The 24,221-nt window shown below is 46.2% G+C and overlaps 1 protein-coding gene across 3 annotated transcripts in view; it reads right to left on the bottom strand.

The window, feature by feature from the left end:
* NTRK3 (neurotrophic receptor tyrosine kinase 3) overlaps positions 1-15,510 on the bottom strand; it is a 516,845-nt gene extending 501,335 nt beyond the window's left edge. For all 3 annotated transcript variants that reach the window (XM_044438931.1, XM_044438932.1, XM_044438933.1), the window contains exon 1: positions 15,263-15,510. In XM_044438931.1, coding sequence (XP_044294866.1) covers positions 15,263-15,510 — 248 coding nt within the window. The remainder of the gene's footprint in view (positions 1-15,262) is intronic.
* Between the last annotated feature and the right edge of the window lie 8,711 nt (positions 15,511-24,221).

The raw sequence follows: 24,221 nt of genomic DNA, 5'->3' as shown, positions 1-24,221 counted from the left end.
TGTCCAGGCAGGCACTGCTGCATCTGGCAGCCATCTGACCCCAAAATTTTAAGGCTCCGCAATCCCTGGGTTTCAGCAGCCATGCATTATTTGCTCCTGATTCTAAGAGGAAGCTAATAACGTCTTGATGAAAGGGCTTGGTAGCAATTTCCCTGAAGAACCCAGGATCTCCCTAGTCCACCTTGAGGTCTTCAAGAAACAGCAGTTCCTTTGAGGTACTCAGATTGGGGAACTCCTGTGAAGAATTCTCCAGAGAGCGGACGGCAGGATTCTGCCCACTGGTGTTAACAATTTGTGTCTGACCTCTTTAGCCCAACACTAGTCAAGGAAAGAGGTTCAACTTAGACCTGATATTTTGCTATGTGCACAGAGATGGTTTTGCATTAAAAGGCAGCCTGCACACAAAATGGACAAATTCCCTGAAGTAGTATAATCCAGGATGGCTCCATTCTCTGAATAGTTAAACTGACTTTCCAGAACCTTTAAAAGGTCTCCCTCTCCCCCGTCCCCTATCTCATACACATTTTGACATTAACATAAATGCTTGGTTCTGTTACTGCTGTGCTATGGGCAGTCTCTCTCTCTCTCTCTCTCTCTCTCTCTCTCTCTCTCTCTCATTATTAAAGCAGTGGTGAAACAGCCAAAAGGTTCCCACTGCTGGCCAGAATAAGGCCAACACAACAAATCAGCTCCATTTATACACACACACACACACACACACACACACACACACCCCCCCACCATCTGGTTTGCTGCAAAGAAGAAAAGATTATCAGTTTCACAAGTGCTTTTTCAAATGGCTATATGTTATAGTGCATTCCAACATTTCTGTCTTGCATGGAAAAGCAGTTCCCCAGACCACCCTGAAACTGACCTTGCCTGCCAGTTTGACAGCCCTGCTGACCATTGTGGAGTTTGACACATTGTCACTTTCACCACTGATGGTGGTGCTATTGAAGGATGATGGCAGTGGTGATGAAGGGCATCCAATAAGCACTGTTAATGACTTCAAGTATTTATTTATGAAATACATATAACCACTTTGCCATTATAAAAATCCATAAGCTGACTTGCAATGGGCTCCCAGAAGTAAACATTATCAAACAACCCCCCTCCACCTGAAAGAATAAAATCAGCAGCCATAAAAGAACATAATAACCATTATTGTTAATTAAAAGCAGGCTCATCCTAGAACCCAAATAATACAGGGAAGGTCATTTTTTGAGGCTCTGCTCTGAGTGTCACTACTCACCATGGTATAACCTTTTCAAGGAAATTCACCTGAGGTCTTGATTATATACATTTAGAAGCCAGGCTAAACCTGTTCTCTTCCAGCAGATATTTACACTTTAATTCATTGTGCTCATTAATTGTTTTACTCCTGAATCTTTAATATTTGCAGTGTTTTTAATATTGCCAGTATTTTGCTAGCTACATTCCTGCTTTGGTTCTTGTCTCCTGATTCCTTTGACTTATGGCTATGAACCACCCTGAGGTCATTTGCCAGTTGGACAGTGTACACATCTAATATTGATTTATTATATTTATATCCCTCCATTTTTGTCTGCATTCTGGCCATTTTTGCTTGCAGGGATCCAAAGTTGCCCAAAGTAGCTTTTACATAGGCTTCCTTGCCCCCATTTTATCCTTACAACACCCGCCCTGAGAGGCTGTGACTGGCTCAAAGTCACCCAGCAGGTTTCATAGCTGAGTGGGGACTAGAATCCACATCTCCCATGTCCCAGTCCAGCACTCTAACCACGATGCCTTCTGCTGCTATCTAAGTAGCAATAGGAGAGCAAACCTGGGGACTGGGGAAGGATGATTCCAGAGCTGCTGCCCTCTTGCTTGCCTTCTGATGGCAAGGAATGGTGATTGCTAGGCTAGTATGGAAGAAGGAGGACCTTCAGTTAGTGGCAACTGCACTGCCCCAGGTGAGACAGAGCTACTATGGCCCATTCACACCTGCAACTGGCAGTTTGAAAAGTTTGTCACAGATCGATCCTTGTTTAGTACAAGAGTGCACTTGTTTGGGATATACAGATTTGCAGGAATGATGAATGGGCAAGCATCTGGAGTCCACTCTGTAAAGCAGCACTCAGAATGAGCCACCAGAACCCACAACTCAGCTGGCAGTCAGGGAATTCTTGATACTCCCCTGGTCAAATACAGCACCCACGTCGGAGACTACTAGGCTGAATGCATTTCTTCAACTTGTTTCCTTTGTATGTTGGGGATATGGGGAAAGTTCCAGATATAAACAGCTCTCCATCTGAAGCCTGAAAAGGTAGAGTTGAGTATCTCATGGGTAGTTGATGAGTCCATGCAGTACTGCACTGTCTACAGTGACTGACAGAAGATGTTTGCTTTAGAAAAGAGTCTCTCCCAGCCTTCCTTGAAGATGCTGGGTTTTGAAGCTGGATCCAATGCACATGCTGTGCAGCAGTGTTCATATCTGCTAAGTTTATGAAGGGCATGTTGATGGTCTGGCATGCCTGTTCTTACAAGGTCATGCACCATCTTGACACCAATGTGCACAGCTTCCCTCTTGCAGGCACTGAACTGGAGCAAAGGCTCCATATTTGAAGGCATTTGTGATGGTATTCGACTGGTCTTCATGCCTTTGAAACAGTAATGATATCACATTGCTGTGTTGGCTACAGGTTTTTGAGGGTCTTTGGGCAAGACACCTGCACTTGGGCCCTTTCTTCAGTGTCTGCCTTTCACCACCGTGGTCACTGGCTGCTCTTGCTCTTGCTTTTCAGCTCATTGCTACCACTTGCTGGGCAGGCAGGCAGGCAGGGAGCAAGTTCTCACCACCACCATTCTCTGTGACAGAGTAAAAGGCAGACAGACAAGCAGGTTGCAGTGGCCAAGAGGAAGAATTAATTCCAGGGGGCTTTGGCCATTGGTCCCTGTTGTGATGGGTGACCTTGGCAGGTTCCCACTGATGCTAGACCTGTTGGACTGCTCCATCTCATGCCAACCCTTATTTTCAGAGGGACCTAAAGCCATTCCATTCTCTTCCTTATGCTCATTGTAACTTCCATCATATCCCCACCAGAAGTTGGAATACAACCTCCAAAATAGAAACTTACCAATTGTATCTATTAACATATTTTCTCCCAATAAATTCTAGAATTCTGGCAAGAATAAAAATCAGTTTCAGTCCACAATGTATCCTTCAAGGAAGTCTATCCACTGTTACTAGTCTTCTACTTAAGCAGCTTCTGAGAATCTGGGTTCCTCAAGATACTGTGTGAAAGCCGTTGCCCTAAGTGTTCATGTAAAGCAAACCAACCAAACCAAAGTTCATACTTTAGGTCAAGCTCTATGGATGTGACCTGCAAAGATATAGGAGCCACCACTCACTGTAATGATGCTGAGGCCTCTGCCAGATGCTTCAAGGGTCAGAATGCATATCTGGTAGCAACACCATATGGTGGCAGCAGGGAAGGGAAGAGCATGCATTTTTGTAGATTTTTACAAGGTGTGACCAAAGGCAAGGACAAAATGCCAGGTGTATGTAAGAGGGTACTTTGCTAGTGCTCCAGAATGCCCCAGATCCTGGAGCAGCTGTTTAGATTAAGACTGTGCCTGACTCTACAGAAAAAGATAATGGCTCTGCTTGTGTGATCCCCAGGGGACAAAGAATGCTAAATGGCAGAACCATATCAGTGGAGTCCATAAAGACAGATGCATTTGCAACACTTTGGAGAAAACAAACTGATGTCCACAGCTACTCAGCAGAAAGGCAAGACTTGTGAAGAAGTAAGATAACCACATGGTGCTCAACCTTCTTCTACCCCACCCCAGTTTCAGAGGAAGGCTTTTCCTGTTTTTCCAAAGCAACATGCCTAACATTTTAGACAGCTCATGCACAAACTTCTGCAGAGACAGGAATTAAAATTGGAGGTGCAAGCCCAAAGGTTTGCTTTTAGAGGGCAGAAAAGTAAGAATCACACACTGACAGAAGATCCCCCTCCTCCTTGTATGTCCATTAGAAGAATTCCTGAGCAGAATGGATTCCAGACACACCAAAAGAAGAGTAGCAGTAATTCCTACTACTAGAAGCTCAGCTTGCCCTTCATCCAAGGAAACTAAGGCAGTGTGCATTGTTTTCCTGACCTCATACACACACCTGCATTCTCACAACAATCCTGCACAGTAGGTCAGGCTAAGAATACACAACTGGACCAAGGTCACAGTGAGCTTTAGAGGTGAATGAGGATTTGAACCTGGGTTACCCACATAACCCCCAAGTAAAAGCTTAAGAGAAGGTGTGTGTGGAAGATGAGGCTAGGCCAGGGAGTCCTACAGATAAAATGGGACAATTCCCACTGTGGCTGTACACTTCAGCTCAGAAGATGGCCTCATTTTTCACTAGTGCATGCCTCGTGCCACATTTGCCCCAGCAATGGTGTGGGAAAGACTAAAGTTTCTACATGCAGGGTTGAAATTGGATCCTGTTCTGCATTAGCTGGCAAAAATAAATATCAGATGATTTGTCACATCACCAGCACCTGAAACTGTAGTGAGCTGTCCTCTCCCACACACTGCTGAGTTGACACTAAGCAATCTTCTTCCAACTTGCAGCTTCCCCATCTCTCCTACACACAGAGGCTCCCCTGACCTTGGTTCTCTTTTATGGCACAACACAATAGCAAACACTGCTAGTCTTGCCCCTTGCAAACATGACTGCCTTGGCCTTGATGTGGGGTGGTGGGAAAGAGAGAGAGAGAGAGAGAGAGAGAATATGAGCAGGGGGAGGAGACAAGCCATCCAAAACAGAACATTAATTAATTGAGGCTTTTGTTCAACTCCTCACAAAGCATTTAAACAGCAGACTAGGTTACCTGAAGGATGAGCGCATCATATTCAGGTAGTAGATGGTGCAGCACAGCCAAAGTTTTGGAGCAAAGCCACTGGCTAAGTTTCTAGGCTGGGCCATCCCCAGCACCACAGGCTACCTCTTACCAGCCAAGCAGGCAGCCAACATCTGCCAACAGCTCCCAGTGGTGCAAGTCTAGAGGTTGTTTGGTTGTATTTCAGGGCTGTTGAGCCTCCTTTAGCCCAAGGACCAAATTCTGTTTTGAAGAAGCTCTCTGGGACTGCATCTGAGTGACGTGCAAGGTCAACAGTGCCAGTATGTATCCAGCAACAAAGCCTTAGGAGAGACACTTCGACCTTTCCAAAATAGGGTAGAGGGAACTATCCCAAAGCCAGGAAGGTTGCAGAAAGCCCCCAGAGCTAAGTGGAATGGAGAGGGACCCAGGAAGGCTGGGTTTGGCTACCGGAGCCTGAGGCTACACTGCAGGGAACCACTGCCCCATCACCCTGCCACTGCTCTGCAGATGGGAAGAGAATGGAAGCCAATAGCATTCTACTGCAATGAGGCAAGAAGTCCTCAGAAACATGCCATTGCAGTCCAAGGTGAGCTACCAATGCATCAAATCTGGATGGCATTTTCCCCAGTCCAAAATCTGCAGTCTCAAGGCTGCTACTCAGATGCAGAGAGAAGCAACAGCAGAAACCAGAGAGGATAGGCTCAGGAGTAGCCTGGAACTGGAGGGGAGCCATTTGCCCAGGCAGAACCTCTTGTCAGCAGACTGAGATAAATGGGTAATCCTTCTGTCATTGCTGCAAAAAAGGACCATCACTCATTAAGTGGAGTCCCAAGTCAGTTCTCAGCGACTCCAGCTAGGGCAGGGAAAGGCCTGGAGCCCATTTTGCCCACTTGGGGAGACCAGGGCTGACTAGCCTGTTGTTCTCCAGGCATTCTAGATTGCAACTCACAGGCTCTCTAGCTATATTGACTGGGGAAGATGGGAGTTATTGTCTGAAGCATCTAGAGAGCAGCAGGCTGCCTACCTCTGCTGTAGACAAACTAGGTGAGCTAACAGCTTCACTTACTATTAAGGCAGCTTCCTCGCTTCCTAACACAGTGTCTGATTAACTCCTTGAGATGCTTCCTGCACAACCCATCACGCTCATAGATTTATTATTATTTAGTAATCATAATAGCTCTGTGTGGTGTACAGGAGATCTGAGATCTAGTCCTGACTCAACCACAAAGCTCATTGGGGGACTTTGGTTGCATTAGAGACTCTCCGCATAGCCTGCCTCACAAGGCTGTTGCTGTGAGGATAAAATGGAGAGGAGAAGAACCTTGCAACCTGCCTTGGATTCCTTGAAAGAGGAAGAATGGTAGTGCATAAATGCAATGTAACAATAACATTTCATTTTGATACTGCCCCATAGTGGAACTCTCCAAGAGGTTTATTCACAGAGTGCAAAATACAAATGTAATTAAAATCATAAAACATCGCAAGAAAATTACAAACAGAATCTGAACAAGTAAAATAAGTTAATCAACATATTAAAAGCAGCTAAGAACAACACCTCCCATATGCTATTATGGCTATGAAAGACCATTAAGTGCCTCAGTGCAGAGGGCAGTTTTAAACTGGCACGAGAAGGATAGTGTTGGTACCAGAGAAGCCTCAGTGGGGAGATTGCTCCATAATCAAGGAACTACCACTGTGAAGGCCATTCTCCAGTTGCCCCCCAGAGCCCCCTCCCTCAGAGGTGGCGTTTATAGAAACATAGAAACAGAGCAAGTCAGAAGGGGCCTCCCGAGCCATCTAGTCTGACCTCCGGCACCAGCCAGCTCGGCTCACGACATGCCCACCATGTGGATGTCCAGCCTATCCTTGAACACCCGCACCGATGGGGCCTCAACGACCTCTCGTGGAAGCCCATTCCACACCCTCGGGGTCCTGACTGTCAGGAAGTGCTTCCTGGCATCCAAATGGAACCTTGGCTCCCTGAGCTTTGCTCCATGCCTTCCTCTGCAGGGGAGAACAGGTCTCTACCCATCTCCATGTGACATCCCCTCACAAATCTGTATGTCGCCAACATATCCCCTCTGAGTCTCCTCTTCTCCAGGCTGAAGAGACCCAGTACCCTCAGTCTCGCCTCATACGGCATCCCCTGCAAACCAGCCACCAACCTTGTGGCCCTGTGCTGCACTGACTCCAACCTGGCTATATCCTTTCTGTAATGAGGGGCCCAAAACTGAACACAATACTCCAGTTGCGGGCACACCAGAGTCGTGTAGAGTAGTAATACCTCTCTTGATCTAGAAGCCACACTTCTGGCTATGCAGCCAAGGGTGGCGTTCGCCCTCTTGACCACCGCATCACACTGCTGACTCATGTTTAGCCTGCAGTCAACCAGCACCCCGAGGTCCCTTTCACAAGTGCTGCTCTCCAGCCACTTGTCACCTAACCTGTACTTATGACAGCTATTCCTATGCCCCAAGTGCAAGACCTTGCATTTATCCACACTGAACGCCATCCTGTTGTCTCCTGCCCACTTCCATAGTCTGTCCAGATCCTTTTGGATCTGGAGTACCTGCTCCTCAGTTGTGGCCACTGCTCCAGTTTTAGTGTCATCAGCAGACTGTTCACCCCTTCTTCCATGTCATTAATGAAAAGATTAAATAGGATCGGCCCCAGGACAGAGCCCTGGGGGACCCAACTTGTCACTGGCCGCCATCCCGATGATTCCCCACTAATGGTTACCTTCTGCTTTCGGTCAGTCAACCATGCCCTAATCCACCAGACAGTGCTTTGCTGTATCCCAAAACTCCTCAGTTTCTCCACCAGGATATCATGGGGCACTTTGTCAAAGGCCTTACTGAAATCCAGGTATACCACATCCACTTTCCCCATCTCGAAACCTTGTCATAGAATTCCACAAGGTTTGTCTGGCAGGACCTGTTTTTGCGGAAAAATAAAATTCAGAAATACCTCAGATGGTAGGTGTAGTGTTCAGGTAGATTAAGTTGGGATAGGTGCTCTAACATGTATTGCAAGCCCAAATCATATAAGGCTTTGGTGGAAGCTGCATGTTTGGAACAGTCTTCAAGGACAGCCCCATGCAGAATGCATTGCAGTGGCCTAACTTGGAGGTTACCAGAGAATAGACTACAGAAACCAGGCTATCCCTGTGCAGACCACCAACCAAAATGGATAAAAGGCACTCCAAACCTCTGAGGCCACCTGATCTTCAAGTAACAGATGACTCCAGAAGACCTTCTTCTGGAATAGAACCCCATCCAGAACCATTTGAACCTGCTCCACCCAATCAGAAGAACTACCCACCAACCACACCTCTGTGATATCTAGCCTGAACTTTGTCCTGTTAGCCCACATACAGTGGTTTGAGAATCTCCTGCTTCATCTCCTTTAAATTGTCCAGTAGCCACTATCCCATCCAAGACCTCATCCAAGACCTTGGAGACTTGCTGCCAGTCAGAATAAATCTCCTTCTCCAACAGGGCACCTTCCAGTTGGATCTCAATTCCCAAGCCTCTAGGCAATATGAGGGTCAGGGTCCTATACTTCTGTAGATCACCATGTTATAAACCAAACCATGTTGGAGCCAAACTAAACAGAGAAATGTCAGATGCAATGAAAGGCAGCTTCTAACAGAACCAAGGCAGCTGAGTCCCATATTGTGTATGGGAGCCCATATTACTTTTTCCTTTTAATATAAGGATGGGGGGCCTGATGGGAGGTGGAAGTGCTACACAGCATAATCACCACTCAGAGACTGGAAATAATCATGGGGGTGCTAGTAGCTGTCCTGAAGGGGCAGGTCTTGCAGAGGAAGAGGAGCCTTCCCAGAAACCCCAGAGGTTAGACAGGCTGGCATCATTCATTCATTCATTGACCTATTGTCCACTATATCAGCCCAAAGGCCCTCTGAGCATCATGGAGCACACTGACCCTCCATAGGATAGACACAATTAGCCAACAGTGTAGTGGTTGGGGTTAAACTGGGACTCCGAAGCTCACCTTGGGCCAGTCATGGACTCTCAGCTTGAACTACATCACAGAATACCATGGAAGTTATTGTGGGCTCATTGCAAGGGGCTGTGATGGGAAAAAAGGGGTGCTATATAAATGAAATGGAAATACAAATGGAGATTCACATGCCACAACAAGAATAATATAACCAGGGGTCCACCAGTTTATTTCTCGTCCATATCACTTTTGTATGTGTTCCTGCCTGGATTCAGCTCCAGCTGAAAGTGCCCCCACTCCATCCTGCTTCCACAACCAAGTGTTACAGAGGCTGTCAGAAGGAGAGGAAGCAGCAACCTGTCCACTGGGTCCATGACCTCCCGGATGTTTCAGATAATGGTCTGAATTTTCTCCTCTCTCCTAATCTTCTTTCCTTTTGTGCTGCATCTTGTAGGTATAAGCCTGTGAGCAGGACTTACTTCTTTCTTGGTAAGCCACATTTGGAGACATTTGTGGCTAAAGGGCAGGATAAAATGATGATGATGATGATGATGATGATGATGATGATGATGATGATGTCATTGACATCCTCCTCCCCCTAAATATAACGGAAAATGCTCTGCATGCAAAAGGACCCAGATTCAATCCCTCACATTCCCAGGTAGCACTATGAAATAGACATGCATGGAACCCTGGAGAATAAGTGCCATTCATTGCTGACACCAATGCACTGGACAGACCAAGGCAGCTTCCTAAGTTTCATTTCATCCTGTTTCTATATTAACCTGCAGAGTTTTTAAAAAATCCCAATGAAAATTTCTATGTTTCAATGCAGGGTTTTTGACATATTTTCCTAGAATATGTGCATTTCTAAACCTACCTCCTCTCTTAAAATGTACCTTTCTATGTTGTCTTAAAATGAAACTTTGAAATGTCTTTATTTTTAACCTGAGAAAGTAAATTCCAAGAAGTGGGAATTAACCATGTACCAGTCCATACATTAATCCTGGCAATGGAGGTTGGGCCAGTTCATATTGGAACTTGTACTAAAGAAATGCCTCAGGCATCCCTTAACATCACTTTATGACAAAAATAAACCACACGATATTTAAATGCAACATTAAGAATTGTCCAGAGCCAAACTGTGCACAACTGACTTCCAAACAGAAATTCCCATAAGGATGTTCTATCTGCTTTCCCCATCCAGGTTCTGTCAAAATGTGGCTCCAATAGGCAAGTACGGGGAGAGCCTTGCTCAGCTCCTCAGATGACTTGCACTGCCAGTTGGGAGTGACGGAAGTTGCAGTCCAACACATGTGAACATGCAGTTTGGCATGGCTATCCTGCTTCTCTTCCCTTGGGACCATCTGCTCACTTATCAATTCAGCCTTGTTATTCAACCACCACTGAGCAGACTTTTCCCAGAAGCTGGGCAGGTCATCTTGAAACCAAACAGTTTCTACTTATATCCCTTTCAATTTCCTCTTAGATCCTCCCAACAAAGGCTAGAGAACATTGTGCTCCCAAAATAAATGTGGATGTATTTAAATTACCACCAAAATCACCATGCATGTACTAACCAAGACTGGAGGTGAAGAGGAAGAAGTCATAGCACAATCACAGCAGAAAATATTACTCTTTTACCATGGCTGCTGCTACAGTATGGAACAACAGCAACAGCAAAACCTGAGGACTCAGCTGGCAAACAGACTCTGGCCTGCACACTTCACTGCATTTATAAGAGAGATCTCTACATCTAGGGCCACAGAGTACTGTCACCCAGTATTGACAATGCAGTGGCTTTCCAGGGTTTTCAACAGAAGCCTTTCCCTGGAGATCCCAGTGAACTAACCTGGGACCTACCACTGAGCTATAGCCATTCCACCTACAGCTATCCAACCTGGCAAGACTTCCCCTGCCTACAGCTTTGTGAAGCAAGGTACTTTGGAAGGGTGAACCCAGGAGGATGGCAGTTTTCCTGCCTCCTTCTCTAGAGGTTGACTGGTTTGTTTTTAAAGATTGTCAGATCTAAACTGGTTTCATAGAAACACAGAAACAGAGTGAGTCAGAAGAAGTGTCTCGGGCCATCTAGTCTGACCCCCAGCACAAGCCGGTTTTGCTCATGACATGCCTACCATGCTTCCAGCCACTTTAAGCCCTTCAGAAGACAGCAAACATTCTCCTAACATTCTAATTCACTTGAAGTGCCAGAATGAGAAGCATGGGATAGAACAACTGTTTCAGGCTGCAGGAAGCATAGTTGCTATTTCCTGTATTTGGTACATCAAGGGGAGCTGACTGCGGATTGCACTATTGGTTAATATCACAATACACTGGAAAGGGCTGATGCATGTGGACATGGCTTATGATCTCCTGATAAATAATTGAGGTGGCCATGTGTGAATCAACAAAGAAGAGACTACACGTCAACAAAAAGAACAAAAGGGCACTGGTACCCATAAAATATAGCCATGCTAATTTATATGTACATATGCATTATTCCTATAATTTATAAGAATACACCATTCTGGGGAAGACTGTGTCCAGGTGATCCATATGCTTGCTCTTTCTGCTATCCAGATGCTGCTGATGGGCAACTTTCAAGGCCCAGATTTTCCTTTGGATGGTTCTTTGACTTTACAGTGGACTTCCAGACAGTTCTTTAAATAGAGGAATCTTTCAAAATGAAGGACACTCCTCTGGCATCCCTTCAAAGATTGGACTGTCTTCTGCAAAAGTGGACACCTGGCCACCCTAAAAATGTTATTATGGTTTATTCTTTGATATTTCTCAGTTTGTTAAGGAATTGGAAATGATGCAGTAGTGTGAACAATTTGGGTTAATCTTACTGTAACAATGTATTATTACTTTTCATGTCTTGATACACATTTCTTGGGCCACGGTGTCCTGCTGTGGTGCTGTGAGAAGCTTTGTGTACAGTTTGTGGGAAAACAGCATACATGTGAAAATGATGAAGCTGCTTAGGTGTGCTTTGGAGTGGGGTGGGCATCATTTGGATGTGCCATATCCCATGGGAAAACTCCTGAGGCCAATGCTGTCTCCAACCATGACAATTTCTCACTCTGCATCAAAGAGCCTCCTCCAAGCAGCATTCTTAATGCCATTAAAAGGCCTGATCATTCTGAAACAGAGGCCCTCTTCTGCCACCATAAGCCAGTTAGCCTAATAGCAATCTGGAGCATTCAGTGCTGTTTTCCCCATTTTTTCCAGAAGCCCTGAAAGGGAAGTTCTTGCTGTTCCCCAGCCCATGGGGGCTGCACCTGTTCATTAAGAAAGGCCCCCATCTCTTTAAGGGGGTGAAGTACAGAACTGAGGAGGGGAGGGGGCAATCTTTTGTCTTCTCTCTGCTGAACTCACTGATCTGCCATAATTTTGCTAAATGTTGTTCATCAGTGTTTAAACCTGCAACCCCAGTTAGTCACCAAAAATATTCCTGCACCATAAGATGAACCTTTCTGGACCAGATGAGGATCCATCCCTTACCATATCCTACTTCTAGCTGAGCACAATCACAAACCACAAGGAAACCCACAAACAGGGAATCAGCCTTCCTAAGTTACTTGTTCCCAGGATCCAGTTCTGAGTAGCCTGCTTCTGTTGGTGGAAGTTCCATTAGTTTTAATGCCTGATGACCCTCTATATAGTCTAATGATCTTACTCTTCCTCCATATATTTAAAAACAGTCAAATAACTGGCCTCCAGTTCACTCACCATGTAAAAACAACAATTCAGCCTGTTCCTTTGGCATGTTCCCCTCCAAATACAAAAAACATTGTTCTGAAATAGCTGCTAGTCTGCAGAGCATCCACATTGCATGTTTCCTTTAGCTTTAGGGAAAGGGTGAAGTTTAGATTATGAATATACTCAATCCTCCATTGAACCTGAAGTAGAATTTCCTAATTATTAAATAAAACCAAAATGAAAAGAAGAAAAAGATGCTGTCTTGAAACACACACACACACACACACACCTGTGTTCACTTGCTCTGGAGATGCAGAAGATTCCTCCATCTACTTTACTAGCAGCTTGGTCAGCATTTCCAAAGCAGTCAAGTTATTTTCTGGATACAAAAGATTCACATTATCATATCTCCCCCAGCAGTTCAGATTATGATATAGACACACTGGCTTAAATATACATGTAACAACCTGCTAGAAAGGCTGGTCCACTGAGAAGGTGCTTCATTTACAGACAGTGCCTGGTGGAGGCAGAGAAGAATCCTGCTTGCACCCCAACCTTCAAAGTATGCCCCCAAGGTTAGAAGGCCAAACACCACCAGACTGGAGACAAATGGAGCTTTCACAAACTAATACTACTGTGCCCTGGAAGCCTCGCTGTACTGTGGAATCAGAGGGTACATCTGGGAAAAGAACATTGACATTCTGTCCAGCCGTAGTTCCTCTGGCTTTTTGGGAAAACATTTGCAAATAGGAGAATGAAAATGGGCAATAAGGCATAGCTTGGCAAGGAATAAGATAATGGTAAAAAGAATTTTTTAGGAGTGTTGTGGGGCTTCGATGCGGTTACTTGCCTGGTCACCCCTGGTGAGCTGCAATCACCTCCAAGCAACCAAGCAAGGACAGTTTTCTGGACTGACTTGCCAGTCATCTCTTTTCTGTTTTTCTTCCATGAGCCAACCATGCCTCTGTGGTCTAGCAACTTCTGTGGACTTTTTGCAGAGCTGCAGGGACATGCAGAGCCATTCTCGATGGCATTAAAAAAATACACAGAAAAGCAAGCCACCAGCTACAGTGTACAAAAAAGCTATCATTACTGTGAAGTGAAAAGAGAAGCTTACCAAATGAGTGCTTGAGACATTACTGGTAAAGCCGCACACAGTTTGACCAGCACACCCTTTAGAAGAGGGAGGGGAAGAGCAAGAGAAATATCCTAAATGATCCTAGCTCTGTTCTTTGCCCCCCTCCTGCTTCCATGAAGTGTCTTTGTGCTACTGAGATATTAATTTACAACAAACCCCTTCCCCATTACACAGCCCTGGCCTTCCTGCATGTGACTGCCATTAAAAAAATACATGTCTCTCACCCCACTCCACCCCACCCCCTTTAGATTTCTACAGGTGACTTACTGTGGGGGCATTACACAGCCCCATCAGTACCCCTATTTAATTTACTGCCATGCTAATGAAGTGGCTTATAGTTTCCACCTCACCCAAATATATTGCTTTATTTGAATTAACACAATGCAGAGACCAAAGACAAGGCTTTCAGTGTGCGACATGCACAGATTTAAAATCTAAATGGATGTAATTTGCAATAAGGAGGAGGAGGGTGGTCTGTCTTCACACTTTCCTTATCTGGTCGATAGGATTTTGCATGGGGCTTAGCCATCGAGATCTTCTAACAAGGGTAAAGCAACTTGGACTTGATTTTCTAGATAAACAAGAAAACACGCATTTAAAAAAGAAAGAAAAAAAAGGGAAAGAGACACTCCACTAAAAATATCTCAACAACCCGCACCCCAGCTACTCTGAGATCAAAACAGTCACTGCAAAAAAAGGGGGGATTCTGGAAAGCAGTTTGGCATTACCGCCCTTGTTTGGAACCAGAAAGGGTATGTGTAACACAATTTGATCCTGCATAAACTACTTAAGGGACATCTTTCCTTGTCCTATTTCCAAAGGACAGACAGACAGATGATTAATAAATAAATGGATAGATAGTTAAACCCCCACATACATAGGATAAATATTTCCTTTTAAAGAAGAAAAGAAAAAAGAAAACGAACAAGGACATTGAAAGGATCTGAGAAGAGGGGAGAAATTCCTTCCTATTATCATGGCAAGTCTCCTAAAGAGAGGCATCGACGATTCTTCTCTGGACACAGTGAGTGAGGAGATGGAAGGTATCTTTCTGCTTGATCTTTCAGACACTCCAAACCCCACACACACACACTCTCTCTCTCTCTCCCTCTCTCTCTCCAGGGACATCCAGCACCACTGCCACCACTCCACATCGTCCCTAGCAAACCACTGACTTCAGAGCCATTTAAAGCCGTATCCAAACTGTTGCTTTTTCAACAGAGGGAGGGGGGATTTTGATGTCCCCCCCTCCTCCTCCTCCCCTCCCTCCCTCCCTCCCTCCGCCTACTTGCACATTTTATTTGAAAAAAAAAAAAAAAAGACAGCACAGAAAAAAGCAGTAGCAGGGTGAGATCTGCATTCTGTGAAATGCATATGTCCCGATCTCATGCAACCCCTAACACACGCGCGCGCACAGACACACACACACGCACGCACACACCCAACGCGATCTATGCAGTGGGTATCTCAGACATCACAAGCACTGGTTCGATCCACACTTCTCTTCCCACCCTTCTTTTCATACATTCAATGCATGTGCGCGCACACGGAGCTGGGGAGGGGGCAACGGGGGCGGGGGGCAGAAAGCGGAAGGGCGAGGAAGACTCACATAGAAGTGATATTCCTAGAGATGTCCGTGATGTTAATGCTGGTGTTCCCGTTGGTTGTGCCCGAATCTTGTCCTTCCAGAAGGGGGAAGAGGTTGCCGTCGTCCTCGCGGTTGCAGTTGATCTCGGTTTTACTGCAAAGACAGTTGGCAGGGCAACCCAAGACGGAAACCAAGTAGTCCCCCCACACGCTCCAGAGCCAGAAAACCTTCCAAAAACTACATTTGGTCGGACAAAACGAGACATCCATCTTCGGTTGGCTGTGACTTGATTGAAAAATATGTATTTAAAAAAACTATGTGGAGCAAAAACAAAAGAAAACAAAAAATACAGAGCGAGAGAGAAGAGGAGGAGGAAAGGTTGCGGAAGGGAGGGGGGAGAGACGGGGGGGAAGGAAACCGAGAGAAGGGGGGGAGGAGAGAGGTTTGAAGGGAGGGGGTGGGGAAACGACCCAAAACAAACACCAACCACCCTCAAGCGACCGGATCGACCAAAATCCCTTCCGTCGTGGAAATCATATTGCGAGCCGGAGAGGAGGTAATCCCGTCTTACAGTAGCAGTACGCGATGCATAGCAGTCGGGGGTCTGTGCCCGTGTGTGTGTGTGTGTTTGTGCGCGCGCGCGCGCGCGCTCCTCGCTGCCTGTCTGTCTGTGTGTGTGTGCCCGTGTGTGTGTGTGTGCGCGCGCGCGCGCGCGCGCGCTTCCTGGTGCCTTGTTGATCCACCGTAGGTCGCTCGCTCGCTCGCTGCTCTTCCCCAGACTTGTGAAGATTTGCAATGGAAGATGGAGAAGCAGCAGCAGAGGAAGAGGGAAGGCGGCGTTGGAGGGGGGGCGCGAGCGAGCGAGATGGAGAATATGATGGAGCTTAAAGTCAGCAAGTCCCACCTACTGGGCAGAATTAAAATTGAAACACCTGCAGAAAAAACACCACGCGGAAGGAGCGCAGAGAGGGCCACGAGAAGAGGGAGCTCCCTTCCTCTGGCGCCTCTTCTTCCTAAAGTTCCCCACACACAGCAACGCTACGGAAGATGCCTGCAACGATACAGCTGTTGTTGCTCCTCTGATTCTTCCGATTCTCCCTCTCCGCTCGGTCTGCAAGGGAAACCCCTCCGCGTTGCGCGAGAGGCGAAGCTCAGTTTTCACGCTTTCCTTAAGAGGTGGGGAATCTGCCCTCCTGCTCCACGAGGTCGCAAATAAGACTGAGAATGTTGCTCATGATAGCGCCGGCGAGCCGGAGGGAAACGAGGGTGCCGGTCCGTGCAGGGGCAAGTGGACTCGGAACTCCGCTCCAGCTCCACCCCCGGAGTTCAAGGCGGCGGCGGTTTCTTTCTTCTTTTTTATGCTTCGGTGTAAGCTGCGAGCTTGCCTGCGCTCTTTACTCGAGAGTCTGCCACTCCACTGGGCTGGGTGGTCCTTTTTCTTCGGAGATAACACGCGCAGGAGAATTCTGTGCCACGTGCGTATGTGTGTGTATGTGTAGCCGGCAAGCCTAGATGTGCCTGGATGCCGGAGCGGCAAATCAAGTTCTTTGATGACAGTTGGACTTACTTCTGAGTATACGTGCCCATCGAGTATACGTGAAGAGGGGTTTTAAAAAAGTTCTAGTTGGGATTACAACTCGATGGGCTGCCGGGGGGGGGGGGGAGACGTGGGAGGGGCCGTTTCCATTTACTCTGCACACACACAGAGAGAGAAAGAAAGAGGGGGGGGGTCCTTTATCTCTGCTATCTAGAAAAGAATTTGCAGTGGATACAAACCAATAAGAATTTCCAAAGGAGAAACTAGGTGCGGGGGAGCCGTTCCATTTCTCCTGCGTTTTCGTTCCTGCGTTTTACACGTATAAACGTGGGTAGATGTAATGTCTTTCTTCGCTTTTATAGTCGGATCACCAAGCTCCAAATGAAAGAAATCAGACTGGGAGTGGCGGGACACGTTTCTAGAAAAACGAAGAGCTGGCAAAGAAACAACTCTGGAAAAATACAAGTCTGGGTGAAAAATGGATTGTTTTGGAAATTGAAAAAAAAAATGAAACGGGGGAAGATGAAAGCACAGGTGCCCAAAGTGTGGAAGGGGAAATCCCTGCATCTTTTAAAATCAGGGTTCGCAGGGATGCACGGCTGCACAAGCGAGACTGGGAGACAGGCAGAAAGAATGGAGAAAGTGTGCTTGTATTTTGCTTCCTTCCTTGCTTGTTTTAACTGGGCTGATCTCAGGGAGCATTCGGAGATGTGCATGTGTGTGTTGAATACTACATCAAATTAAGATGCAGGGAGCATTTTGGCCAGGCAGAAACACAAGCAGATCAGAGCACGACTTAATTTGCTTTGCTTCTCTATGGCGTTTTCCCCTGTATGCTACTTCCTCCACCTCCGCCATCCAGCTTTCCCCATCCCTTCCAACAGTATCTTGTTTTTCTCCTCCTTTGCACACAGACACAAGAGTGAGGAAAGAAGTGAGTCCTGCAGGCTTCAGCTGTAGGATAAGGGGACTTAACAGGTGTATCCTCCCAGCTCCTGGAGTCTTGGCAGCCCTGGAAAAGTAGTCTTGAATTCTCAGAGAGGAGGAGCAAAGATGTACAAAAAAAAACCTTCCTTTAAGCTAGACAGTGTTTGCCAAAGTCACGACTCTCCTTCCTCCACCCTGCCCAAATTATAAGCAGCACACTTCATCATTTAATCCTTACATCAGAAAATGGTTAGATTTGAAATGTGGAAAAAAGCCCAGTGCCTTATGTTCCTGAGTCATTATTCTGAACATAGCCCTGGCTGGAACTGAGAAAAGCTGTATCTCTGGGAAATGTAGCACATCAGTCTGGAGCAGGGAGTAAATCTGCTTCTTCTGGGTTCCAAGTCCAGCCCTCCTGTGGTCCCTGGATGACCCTGCCACCCACTGAAACTTGCTGGTTTCCTGACTTTTGTGCAGTTCTGTATTCTAAAAAGTTATGATGAGCAACCATTTTCCTTGGGCAGAGTTGCCAGCAATAACTTTAGGTTTAAGCAAACCAGTGATGGCATTTTTGGCCCCATCTCTTTGCCATTGGTCCCACCCACAAGTGGAATTTGGTCCCTGAGAAATGCTCTAAAATAGAGTTCAGCCCACAGCTGAAAGTATATCAGTACCCTGGGATTTCCTGGGAAAGGCCTGCGGCCTGGAGAGCTGGCTGCCTCTCCGTGCTGACAATGCCAAGCGAGCTGAACCAATGGGCTGACTTGGTATGCGGCAGCTTCCTGTGTTTTTATGTGGCCATCCTGGAGCAGGGACTCCTGCAGGGATCCAACAGTGGCCTTCTTTGAAACTAGGAAATTCTCCCACATCTCTGCACCTGGCCTGATTGAACGATCTAATCCCACTCAGTGCAAAGGTGCAACAGAATAACCTTCCCACACTGAGAGCCAGTATGGTGTAATGGTTAAGAACCTGAGACTGGGAAAGGCAATCTGGGTTCTAGTGCCCACTTGGCCATGGAGCCAACTGGGTATTTTGGGCCAGGCACAGACACTCAGCCCAACCAACCTCACAGGGTTGTTGTTGTGGGGATAAGACTGAGAGCAGCAAGAGGGAAATGATGTCAGGCACTTTGAATTCATTGCAAAAAAAAAAAGTGAGCTATAAATCTAACAAATATTACACCAGCAGACATGAATGGTCAGCCTGCATGTCTGTCAAGAAGAGCAGAACAAAGTGTCATACAGTGACGAGCATAGGCAGCCACCACTATGCATAAGCTTTTGGTTCTGAGAAGGCTTGCATCATGCAACTAGTTCGTTCAGTTCAGCACAGGGTTAGCTGCTCTCATGTGAAGGTGACAGGACAAGGTCAGCACCAAGACCCTCCGAGGCTCCAAATGAATGCAGCTGTAATGTGCTTTCTTCTTCCAACAGATTTCACAGGTATCATGTGTGTTAGTTTTGAGCCACAATTCATGTAGAGTGGCACGTATGAAGCTCTTTTATACTGAGCCAAGTATTGTCTATGATTCACAGTAATAAAATGAACAAGTTGTAAAAGAAAGGAGGAGACAGTTTCAACAACAAATGAAATTTGGGGGCAATTCCACCCCCCGCCCCAGTCCTCCGGGCACATAAAGTAAACTTTGTTTTCTTCCATAGCCATGGATCTGGATCACCTACTTCTCAGTTGTGGCCACTGCCCCCAGTTTGGTATCATCCATGAATTTAGTCAGCAGACTAAACTCCTCCTCCAGGTCATTGATGAAAAGATTGAACAGAATCAGTCCCAGAATTGAGACTGGTAATAGCTGCCATCCTGATGATCCCCCACTGATAGTCACCTTCTGTGCTCTAATCCATCAAACAGTGCATCAATCTATCCCAAAGCTCAACATTTTCTCAACCAGAATATCATGCTGCACTTTGTCAAAGGCCTTGCTGAGATCCAGGTAAACCATATCCACTGTCTCCCCTGTGTCCAGCCACCTTGAGACCTTATCATAGAATTCCACAAGGTTCATCTGACAGGATCTGTTTTTATGGAATCTGTGCTGCATGGTTGCCAACCTCCCTTCCCTATCTAGAGTTTCTAGAGCTTTCTTTCTTATGAGCCTTCCCATTGTCTTTCCCAGAATGGACATAAGGCTAATCAATATGTAATTTCCCATATCCCCTCTGCCACCCTTTTTGAGGATTGGAACCACTGACTCCACCTTCCACTCCTCTGGAACATCTCCCATTTTCTATCAGGCCTCAAAAATGTAGGCAAATGGATGGCAGAGTATCCCTGCCAATTCCCAAAATTCTCAGGTGTATTGCATCAGGGCCCGGTGCATTTATAACATCCAGAGCCCTGAGGAGCAACTCAACTTCTAGCAAGGTGACTCTAATCTGTATCCCCATAACCCCAACCTTATCTAGCCCCCCAGGTAGATCTCCTCCAACCTACTCTGGGAAGAACACAGAAGCAAAGTAATCATTTAACATCTTTGCCTCTTCCCAGTTACCAGATACCACCCCACTTAACTGGTCCTATCACCTGTCTCCCCTTCCTATTTACATGAAGGTGTAAGTCCTTTTTGTTGCTTTTGACATTCTTTGCTTTGTTGTTGTTGTTGTTGTTAGTTGCGAAGTCGTGTCCAACCCATTGCGACCCCATGGACAACATTCCTCCAGGCCTTCCTCTCTTCCACCATCCCCCGGAGTCCACTTAAGCTCACACCAACTGCTTCAGTGACTCCATCCAGCCACCTCACCCTCTGCCGTCCCCTACTTCTTTGCCCTCAATTGTTCCCAGCATTAGACTCTTCTCCAGGGAGTCCTTCCTTCTCATTAGGTGGCCAAAGTATTTGAATTTCATCTTCACTATCTGGCCTTCTAAAGAGCAGTCAGGGTTGATCTCCCCTAGGACTGACGAGTTTGATCGCCTTGCAGTCCAAGGGACTCTTCGCTACTCTCATCTTATACTCAACCTTGGCTTTGCAAAGAATCCTTCTCTATCATGCTGCGCCCCCCAGGTATACCCTTTTGACCACTTGTCCCAGTGTCCATTTACTGTGGGGGTCCTTCTGGCTGCTGATCCTTCTTATCACCTCTCTTTGCATCCACGGTGGTGCCCTGCTACACCTCCCTGCTTTGCAATCAGTAGTATTGCTGAGGTTTGCATCTCCAAGAGCTCTCTTTTCAGAGCCATCCACCACTCCCTAATTTAAAAAAACTGTCAACTCTTTTTGTCAAAAATAAAAAAGAGCTTTGCAAATTTGGATCAATTCTTACTTGAAATTCAATGCTCACTCTTCTGTGGTGTAAGACAGCTCAGAAGGTGAGGGCCAGTTTAGGCAACACCTCAGATGAGGAGGTCTAAGGATATAGAAACATAGAAACAGAACAAGTCAGAAGGGGTCTCCTGGGCCATCTAGTCTGACCTCCAGCACCAGCCGGCTCCGCTCACGACATGCCCACCATGTGGACGTCCAGCCTATCCTTGAACACCCGCACTGATGGGGCCTCAAAGACCTCCTGGGGAAGCCCATTCCACACCCTCAGGGTCCTGACGGTCAGGAAGGGCTTCCTGGCATTCAAATGGAACCTTGGCTCCCTGAGCTTTGCTCCATTGGAGCGTGTCCTGCCTTCCTCTGCAGGGGAGAACAGGTCTCTACCCATCTCCGTGTGACATCCCCTCACATACCACATATCAGAGGAATCTGTAACAGATTCAGTTGAGCTTGGATTTCGATGAATCCAGCCTGTAGACTCTGTAGCAGACTGGCTTTCTGAGTTGTGCTATTCTACTTGTGGGTAGATTTCCATTAATTCATGTTCGCACATTTGCACTAATGTCCACGGTAGCTAATGTGCATTAACACAAATGAAATGAGATCCTTGTACATGCCTAAAACATTCCCACTCCTGACAATGAGCAGATGATGGAATAAAAGATTTCCCACAGTCTGTAGAACAGAGGTGAAATGGTTTTAACAAAATCCATAAATTGCTAGGAAAGTCAAATAGAAAAGCCTTAGGCCCTGATCATTTGAGGTGTTAAAAGTCAATCAGGATTTTGAATTCTGACCTGAAATAAACCACTAGAATGTGTTTTCTCTAATCTGTATCACTTAGGATGTTATCCTATGCATGTTTAGGCTAGAAAGAGTCCTACAACTTCCATCATCTCCCAACCCAGCCAAGGTGTAGGACCTTTTTGCTGTTTGGACTGGCAGAGGAGGGCACCCTTAATCATGGTGCTTCTGTAGTTACAGGGCAAGTGAGTTTCTGAACAGCCTTCAGATTTCAACACCACTGTTGACATACAAGCTTGTATACTGTTCTATGTCTAACAAGGTTCCTGAGCAATACACAATGAAATAAAACATTTTAAATCTGGTTATGTTGATACAGCCATGGCTGGTCAATCAAGGGAAGCTTGCCTAAGTCAGAAAGTCTTCCACCAGTGCTGAAAACCAAACAATTGCAGTTCCTATCTGGCATGTACAAGCAGGAAGCTGCACTGAGTGAAGGCTTTTCTCTGAAATCCAAATGGACATTGGATCCATATGGTGCCAAAGGAGCACCTACGCTGATGACCTCAGGAACTGGGCAGCCTGGTAAGGCATAAGATGCTCTCTCAAATAGTCTGCCCTTCATTTGTTTATAATATTGAACACCAGGAACTAAACAATAGAGGAGGGTACCAGCCAGCACAGTTACCTCACTGAAGGAATTGTATGCTGGAAAGGGTCAGCTTGGGACAACAGCCAGTTTCATGAGAAACGAAATGAGGTGACCATGTGGGGAATCAGCTTGGCACATGCCAATTAGACTGCATGGGCATCACTCTGTGTGCATGAGTACACATGTGAATGGGAACTATGTAGGGGTTTAGTTCTGCCTTCCTCTGGCATGTTTCCCTCAGAAGATTATCTTGAGTGACTGCAGCCCTCAGGGTAAGAAACCCAGCTGCTTTGATTTACAGAAGTTGCACAAGGACACTCATACATAAGCTCCATTGAGATACATCCCAGGGAGGAGAAATTGACAGATTCAAAGTCAGTTGAATGGTTTTCCATCAGAGGTTTTAGCTGCGACTTTCAGTGAGCTATCCATGGTCCTGAACCAGCTCCCCAAGATCGGCTCTGCACCACAAACAGCTCTTTCAGGCAACAGCCACCCAGCGAACTCTGGAGCCAGTGCCTTCCACTGCTCCCGGGAATATGCAGGTGGGACGGCTGACATAGGAAGTGCGTAATTTTGTTACTCCCAAGCCATTTTTCCTCCTCCTTTCTCCTCTACTAACTTCCTTCTGCCACCTCTTGTCTATTTTGGGTGCCACATAAACACCTTCCTTGTTTGTGATCTCAATTTGACAAACTTTGCTAGCATGTACTGCAGCTCGAGATTCCAAAACTTTAATATTTTGACAGCACGATGTTGTGTGACAATGCAAATATGCTAATGTGAGCACCTGTGTGTAAAAATGTGCTTTCTGAATTGCAATATGTGAATATGCATATTGAAGCTAGTTTTCTGGGTTCCTCGTGCATCTTGAACAGTGTCATGGGCAAAAATTCAACAGGTAAAGCCTGATGCAGAGGAAATATATTGGATAAGACATACCCCACTCACCTGATAAGCCCCCCAACACTGAGGTGGATACCATTGTAAGGGCTCCTCAGGGTAACCCATTCTGAGGGCCCCTCAAACATAGAAATGGCACTGTTAAAGGCAACCTTGGTTCTCTTAGAAAGAAATAATTGTTTTTCCTTTGTGTGTGTGTCTGAGGCTGTGGGAAACCCTCTCCTTTGACACATTCTTGGTATGACAAGGCCTGGGTGTAAACACAAAACACAACAGGTCTCCCTTTTGGAAAGCAAAGCAGGGCCTGCACTAAGGAGCGGGAGGTGGTGCAGCTGAATAAGCTGCCTTTTCTCATGGCAGCAAAAGAAGACAGAAGGTAAGTTTGTCTGTATGATCAGAGACAAGGAGGCAGGGGCTGCTCTGGCTTTCAGCCATGGTCTGTGCTCCCCCGCAAATGAGGAAGTACATCACCCTGAAAGAGGGCAAAGCAGATTCCAATGTGCATATGCAAATATATGTGCTTAGGTGTACATTTGGAAGGAATTACTGTCAGTTAAATAAAAATGCAGTATAGCTCATCATGGCAGGAAAGACTACAGCCAGGTGCCTTGTGTGGTTAACTTTTCATCTGCTGCCCAGTTTGCTGTCCATGTGTTAACTGTGAATGGGCAGCTTCAGAGCTCTTGTTGATTTTTCTTTCTATGGCTCTTTACATTGTTTTTAACTCCAAGGATTACTTCAATCAAGGGATGTCCTGCTCCCAGACTTAAAGGTGATGATTCTTTTTCATCACCTTCCCAAAGTGGGAATATGTGGCCCAGTTTGTGGTCTCAGCATGTGCCATGCAAGAATTCCCCCTAGCTACAATACGGCTTCCTCTGCCCCTCATATGATTTGGATCGCAGTTCCCATCATTCCCAGCAAGATCATTTCAGCT

The sequence above is a fragment of the Varanus komodoensis genome, unplaced genomic scaffold (assembly GCF_004798865.1).
Source record: "Varanus komodoensis strain SLA01 unplaced genomic scaffold, ASM479886v1 scaffold33, whole genome shotgun sequence".
Lineage (NCBI taxonomy): Eukaryota > Metazoa > Chordata > Lepidosauria > Squamata > Varanidae > Varanus > Varanus komodoensis.
The sequence above is the reverse complement of the archived record's forward strand: the minus strand, read 5'-3'. Positions and strand labels throughout refer to the sequence as shown.